The 7,051-nt window shown below is 45.3% G+C and overlaps 3 protein-coding genes across 3 annotated transcripts; 1 reads left to right on the forward strand and 2 right to left on the reverse strand.

Annotated features, from left to right (window-relative positions):
* Positions 1 to 1,360: 1,360 nt before the first annotated feature.
* Positions 1,361 to 1,921, reverse strand: M421DRAFT_79115 (uncharacterized protein; the record flags this gene model as incomplete). Its single annotated transcript, XM_033597456.1, has 1 exon — positions 1,361 to 1,921. One exon carries the CDS (start codon positions 1,919 to 1,921, stop codon positions 1,361 to 1,363), a length of 561 nt encoding a protein of 186 aa, XP_033442481.1.
* A 737-nt stretch (positions 1,922 to 2,658) lies between these two features.
* On the forward strand, positions 2,659 to 3,699 carry M421DRAFT_427147 (uncharacterized protein). The gene is made up of 2 exons (XM_033594588.1): positions 2,659 to 2,782; positions 2,862 to 3,699. The coding sequence occupies exon 2, from the start codon at positions 2,984 to 2,986 to the stop codon at positions 3,620 to 3,622; it is 639 nt and encodes a 212-aa protein (XP_033442482.1). The 5' UTR covers positions 2,659 to 2,782; positions 2,862 to 2,983; the 3' UTR covers positions 3,623 to 3,699.
* A 1,205-nt stretch (positions 3,700 to 4,904) lies between these two features.
* On the reverse strand, positions 4,905 to 5,204 carry M421DRAFT_79111 (uncharacterized protein; the record flags this gene model as incomplete). The annotated part of the gene is made up of 2 exons (XM_033597455.1): positions 4,905 to 4,997; positions 5,022 to 5,204. Coding segments are annotated over 2 exons (276 nt in total), but the record flags the coding sequence as incomplete, so codon positions are not given.
* Between the last annotated feature and the right edge of the window lie 1,847 nt (positions 5,205 to 7,051).

The raw sequence follows: 7,051 nt of genomic DNA on the forward strand, positions 1-7,051 counted from the left end.
GTCCGTGCGACCTATACCCTACCTATACCCTACCCTAGGTACATGGTACCCATCCGCCAGTCTAGTGCTAGGCTTCTAGGTTGGCAAGTCTGTCTGCTGCTTCGTTTCCTTTAATGCCTAGGTGCCTAGGGGCCTATTTGATTAAGACGTCGTGTGTCTCTATGGCACTGTGGCACTCCAGGAAGGCCCACTGTGAGGTAGGGGGTGCGTCGCCCCTGAGGCACCATATGACTAAGGTGCTGTCTATGCATAGCCAGATTTGGCGCGTGCAGAGCGCTAGTTGTCTGATAGTGTGCTAGAGGCCTTTCCACGCTCTAGTTGCCTTAGCGTTAAAGACGTGCGAGGTAGAGTAGAGTGAACTACGTCTAGTCTATAGTTGCTTTCTATTCTAATACACAGTAAAGCTATAGGTAACCTACTTTTCTTCTTCCTTTGTATAATATTTAGAGCTATCTAAGAAGATAGTAATATCTAAAGGTAGAAGGTTAGCCTACTATTCTTAGAAAGCCTTTACTGCAGACTTTTTATCTAAGCCTATAGTAGGGTCTATACAATAGCTAGGTAAGTAGTAAGGGGCTAATAGTGTTGTCCTAGGTATCTTAGGCAGAAGAGATCCTAGATACTAGACCTTGGTCCGCATTCGCTGCAGCTTTCTAGCTAACCTGCCTATGCTTATCCTTATAGCTGCTGTGCGGCTAGCAAGTAGATGTTCTGCATCTACCGTGCGTAGATGTGTTGCAAAGCGGAGTTTAGCTTCTTCCAGCGCAGTGGCAGCAGAGGGTAGTCCAGCGTCTCAGAAGAGAGTAGCAATAAGGGTTGTTTGCCACACTGGGAGGATCCCTCTTGCTGCTATAGCTAGTGTTTTGTCTATAACCGCTATGTGCCACCCAACATAGGTGCTGACTTCTGCTGGTCCTCCAGGTTTGAGTGTACGTGGAAGTTTAGTACGGCCTCTGTACCAGCACTCAGTCCCATACAGAAGAGACGGGTATACGCAGGCGAGGGTAGCCTTGCGAAGGGAGAGGTTGAAGAGGCGCTATACCTGTTACCTCAAAGGACCTGAGTATTAACTCCTGAGTAAACGTACTAACCCAGGCCTTCCAGAACAGGTGGAAGAAGTCACTCTTCTTAATAACTGATAGCCCTTAGCCATTGTGAAGGTGTGTTGTAAGCTCCTTTGAGTACGCTGTTGATAGAGGCTTGAACATCACCACATCATGCAGCTGCAGCGTGTGGGTTGAATGAGGAGGTAAGATGGCCAGGAGTATCTTGTTCTGATTGCAGTAGTTGATAAAATCCATCGTTACGTGTGACCTACGTGTGACCTATGGCCATCTAGTATTAAGAGTCTCCAACTCCTCTAGGCTTTGGCCTTAGTGAAGCGATTAAACACCTGTTTAAGCCAGGCAAGGCCTGTATTGTTGTTGGTCCAGCCTGTAGGTGTTGAAGAAACAAACGCAGAGTGTACCCCTAACTCTATCTCTTCAACCCAGCTTGATTGGATAGTGCTGTTGGCAGACTTGTATAGGATACCTAGAGGTAGTGCTGATCCATCACCACACACACAAGCTAACAACGTAATCCACGCACGATTGCTATCTTGGAGTGATGCCTTGACCCCTCCCTTCTCCCACATCCGCTGGCTGAACACATGCTTGGTCCTGGTGGTTACTCCAATCATGAATCCCTTCTCGTCCATATTGTATGTGTGGCAGCTCTTAATCTTATATTCAGCAATCTTTTGCTGCAGTAGGTTAAAGTATAACTCATACTTGGTGTACGAATCAGCGTTGTAGCAATTAGTGTCTATCCTGGTTGAATATTGAGAGATGAGATGGATAGAGTGCTTGTTGATGAAGCGGGTAACCCAGCTCTCGCTCACTGGCTCCTGGGTGACTGCTGACGCGAAAATCCGTATCATCTCTCTTGTAGGAGGTATATGACGAGCAGTAAGCTCCTCTATATACGTTACAAGCTCCTTTTCTTGTTTTGGGTTGAGCTTCTGGCGTGCAGTATTTTCTGCCTCTCGCGGTCGCGTCTTGCCCCTCCACGTGCGCGTTAACGTTGAGCGCACAACACCATGCTTTGCTGCTATTTTAGACCATGGGATTTTATCTTCATCTTTAAAAGGATCACAATCTGCAAGGGCTTCTTCTAATCCCATGGCGTTGCGTTGTTGTAGAGTTGGGATGGATGAGGTGTTTTGATGGTTCGGCGCATTGTCTGAATCCGCGCATTGAGTGCACGGACACGGTACCTGAGCGGGTGAAGTTTTGGCGAATCGGGCCCGACTCGCGGCGTCATATTGGTTGGGGCTTCCTTTACAGACATTGTGGCATTGAGGAACGGGAGGGGGGGGGGGGGGGGGGGGGGGGGGGGGGGGGGGGGGGGGGGGGGGGGGGGGGTGCAGCATATCAGCCGAAGTTGGTGGGTTGGCCCATCACGAGAACCGGCCGACCACGAGACCGTGCACGGGTAATAGGTACAAGGGGGATGCCTGAGCGGAGTATTTGTCCGGTCGTATTCCTTTCGTCATTTTATCTCTTTCGCGGTCCTATTTCTTTCACAGTCGTATTTCTCTCGCGGTCGTATTCCTTTCGCAGTCCTATTCCTTTCGCGGTCCTATTCCTTTCCCGGTCCTATGTTTTTGGCTGTCATGTTTCTTGCACGATCTTGTTTCTTGCGCGGTTTAATACCCTTGCGCGGCCATATCTCTTGTACGGTCTAACATCCTTGCGCGGACCTGTACAGTACCCTTGCTTAGAGGGGTGTAAAAGCACAGGTAAGCCGCTAGACAAGATAGCCTCTTTTACTTTGTACCAGAAAGGGTACGTTTCAACACAAGTTAACAATGCGTACAGATTACCGGTACATTAAAGGACATAAAGTCTTGATCATTTAACGGAACATCCGACCCCTCTACAGTCCTTTATAATCAAGCTCTCCACTCATCAGTTTTGTCTGACATTGCAGCATCATTACAATGCGTTACTCAACATTCGCTGTCTCTTTCGTCTTTGGCGCTCAGCTCGTCGCTGCCACTTCAGTCTCTCTATCAACTGTTCCAAGTCTGAATGGTGTCAGCGCAGAGGCTGTTGTGGAACTCCTATCGTGGGACAACACAGATGATTTTTCAGCTGTCAACGCTACCCAGTGGGCCACTTTTCTAGACCAGCCCCACGATGTCCTTGCAGCATGGGACGACAAGACTACCCATCGCATGTTCTCTCTCCTCCACAGTGTACTAGACGTTGACACTGGACTGGAGAAACGAGCCGCAACTCCAGCTGAAGCCAAAATTCAGATTGCGACCAAGAAAACCCTTTATGACAACGAGGTTACTACGGATGAAAAGCAGGACAGCGATGCAACAGTATGCTTAAAGTCAGCTATCTGCATTGTGTGCATCAGCGGAGCTGGAACCGCAGCGATTGGTAGTATCGCTGCATGCGCAACAGCTGCTCTTGCAGCAGAAGTGTTCACTGCTCCAGAGACAGCTGGGCTCTCAACCGGACCTGTTATTACAGCATTCATTGAATGCGCTTCGATTCCAATCGCTTCGTTCCTCACAGCAGCTATTGGGTGTTTAGAGGCGGTGAAGCACGCTAAAGGAAACAATTAGGGCGTGGGCAAGAGCAAGGTCAAGGGCAAGGGCAAGGGATTATATTTCGTAGCTGTCTATTAATTAATGTATTGGAAGGTTTGTAGCACTGGTGCTGAAAACTATGAATGCATTCTGTTGATGATGGATGTCTTCTTCAGATGAAAGTACTATTAAGGCACATACGGAGCTGATGCAAGTCAGGTCGAAGTAGTAGGATTGAGGCGGTCTGTCAGGTATCATTGGGCAGCCAATGTACCTGCTAATTGTTAACGTACCTCACGGGCAAGTTGGACACTTTTGCCAAGCCCCTACCAAACCCCCCTTCCTACACTAATGTCTCTTCAACAACACTAATTAGACATGTTAAAGGAAGCTTAGATACAGCTTGCGCTCCAGGCTCTTAAACAAGACGCGACTCTATCCCTGCAACGCGCTGCTGCTACCGTGTCTGTGCGCGCAACGCCCGGAGTCACGCAACGCCCGCTTTTTACTAGTAAAAGTAGCGAAATCTAGTATCTTTAAAGCTAAATAACTCTTTATCTAGCTAAGAAATAGAAGTACTAAGTTAGATTATCACTGAGCCAGCCATATCACTGAACCAGCCACTTTCTCTTTGCACAACCACCTTTTACCCTAACACAACATGCCTTAACAACAACAACTTTAGAATACTACTAGAGAAGGCAGAGTTATTCTTACTATCTAGGCCTTCTACGCTAGCTAATTTTATAGTATCTACAGCGTTGCTAGAGCGTTGAACATACTGTATTAGTAGGTCTCTAATCGCCTTTGCAATATCACGTTTCAACTAGACATAAGTTATGCGCTAATTGCTAGAAACTTACTATACTAGAGGAGTAGACAATTGTCTATTATATACTTAATCTTCATTTGTGAGAATTTGCGCCCTGGCTATGTAAGGTGGTAGATATAGCTAATAAGATACTTAGTGTGCGTGGTAAAGAGCCTATTAGTAAACTATAGGCTAGCAGGCTTATAACATGTTTAGACAAGCTTAAAATAGCCTTTAATTAAGCTAAGGATAGACAGAGGATACTAAAGGAAGATCCTAAGATAATTAGTGTGTAGTTTAAGCTAGTAGAGGATACTTAAGTTAACTATAGTATTTGCAATAATAACATGTAACGTAGATTATCACCGAGCCGGCCATATCACCGAACCGGCCACTTTCTCTTGGCACGACTAAGACAAGTTACTGCAACTACAACTACTCACTATTAAACAGTGACCTAGCATACTGCGTGCTTGCATTAGATTCAGAAGATGTTTCTGCACCCTCCTAGCACGTTTGTGCGTTATGTCCAGTTTTGCTGCAGTTCCCACAGCGCCGAACAGTTGACTGAGCTCCTAGTTGACCACCTCCACCCTGAGTCTTCTTAGATGGCTAAGCTGCTACACACGCCTCAGCAGCTACCCGCGATGCTGCTGGGCCATACTCAAGTGTGCCACCATGCTGAATCTGCTTTCTCTTACGCGATTTTCTCTTAGTTATTACTGCTAATTGCTCTTCAAGCTCTCGCATGCGGGCCTTAATAAGGACGTTTTTGTGCAGCATCTCTTTAGCCCCTTTTACAAGCTTTAAGAACCCCTCTTGCGCTGCACTTAGCAATTGTTAGAAGGAGTTGCTTACAAGCTTAGATTGAGACCTAAACTCGTGTGTATTGCTCAGCGTCTTGGATTGCCACGGCGTTTTGGGTAGAGGTACTGCTGGTGGGGTATGCAGCCGCACTTTAAGGTGATCTAACACTACTAGTACCTGCGTGTTAGTAGGAACAAGCCCTAATACCTTAAAGGCCTTTTAGCAGTTAACCTTTGTAAACATATTAAGGAACACGTCCCTAAAGGCTAGTAGGAAGCCTTCCTTATTAATATAGAAGACGCGTTAGCATGCTAAGTCTTAAACATATTAGGAGTACTTACGCTTTAACAGCAAGAAACAGACTATATTAAGTAGCTAGAGGATGTGTAATAAGTAAGGTAGCATGTAGAGAGTAAGGATTTAGTTCTCTAGGTAATAGTCCTTAAACTCCTAGTTAAGATAGCTCTTATAGCTGTCTAAGATAAGCAACCTGTACACTCCTACCTAATGTGTCTTTGTATGCGTGTTAAAGTGCTTTAACTACTTAAGGCTAAGCATATTGTTTGTCTAACTGTTCTTAGAGACTAAGAGCTTCTAATTGTGGGGTATATCTGTCTCCTTATACTAGGCAGAGATGTGGACGCGTCCTTTGTAGATGATGAAAGGCGGGGTTGCATACCCAGCGGCGCAGATGCTCTGGATAACGGTAACCCACTCGCGATCACCTGGCTGAACAAGCTCTGGCCGAGCACGTCTCTCTGAGCCTGTTACAACCTTTAAAGACAAAGCAACGCCTATCTAGAACCTAGTTTTATTAAAGTTGTGCACGTTGTTGTTGCAAACGCTATACTTAACTTAAGTATCCTCTACTAGCTTAAACCACGCGCTGATTATCTCAGGATCTTCCTGTAGTATCCTCTGTCTATCCTTAGCTTAATTAAAGGCTATTTTAAGCTTGTCTAAACGCGTCACAAGCCTGCTAGCCCATAGTTTACCAACAGGCTCTTCACCACGCACACTAAGTATCTTATTAGCCATATCTGCCACCTCACATAGCTGGGGCGCAAATCCTTGCGAATCAAGGTTAAGTATATACTAGACAATTGTCTGCTCCTCTAGTATAGTAAGTTTCTAGCAATTAGCGCGTACGTCTAGTTAAAACGTGATATTGTAAAGGCAATTAGAGACCTGCTGATGAGGTACGTTTAACGCTCTAGCAGCGCTGCAGATACTGCGAAATTAGCCAGCATAGAAGGCCTAGATAGCAAGGATAACTCTGCCTTCTCTAGTAGTATTCTGAAGTTGTTGTTGTTGAGGCATATTATGTTGGGGTAAAAGGTGGTCGTGCTAAGAGAAAGTGGCCAGTTCGGTGATATGGCCGGCTCGGTGATAATCTACGTTACAACTTTAATAAAACTAGGTTCTAGATAGGTGTTGCTTTGTCTTTAAAGGTTGTAACAGGCTTAGAGAGACGTGCTTAGCTAGAGCTTGTTTAGCTAGGCGATTGCGAGTAGGTTACTGTTATCTAGAGCATCTGCGCTGCTAGGTATGCAACCCTACCTTTTATTATCTACAAAGAACCTATCTACATCTCTGCCTAGTATAAGGAGACAGATATACCCTATAATTAGAAGCTCTTAGTCTCTAAGAATAGTTAGATAAATAATATACTAATCCTTAAGTAGTTAAAGTACTTTAATATATATACAAAGACATGTTAGGTAGGAGTATATAGGTTACTTATCTTAGATAGCTATAAGAGCTATCTTAACTAAGAGATTAAGGACTATTACCTAGAGAACTAAATCCTTACTCTTTATATACTACCTTACTTGTTACACATTCTC

Source organism: Didymella exigua (assembly GCF_010094145.1).
Source record: "Didymella exigua CBS 183.55 unplaced genomic scaffold M421scaffold_91, whole genome shotgun sequence".
NCBI lineage: Eukaryota > Fungi > Ascomycota > Dothideomycetes > Pleosporales > Didymellaceae > Didymella > Didymella exigua.

Excerpts from the sequence above, each read along its gene's own strand:
- M421DRAFT_427147 (XM_033594588.1), top strand. The coding sequence starts at position 2,984 with ATGCGTTACTCAACATTCGCTGTCTCTTTCGTCTTTGGCGCTCAGCTC.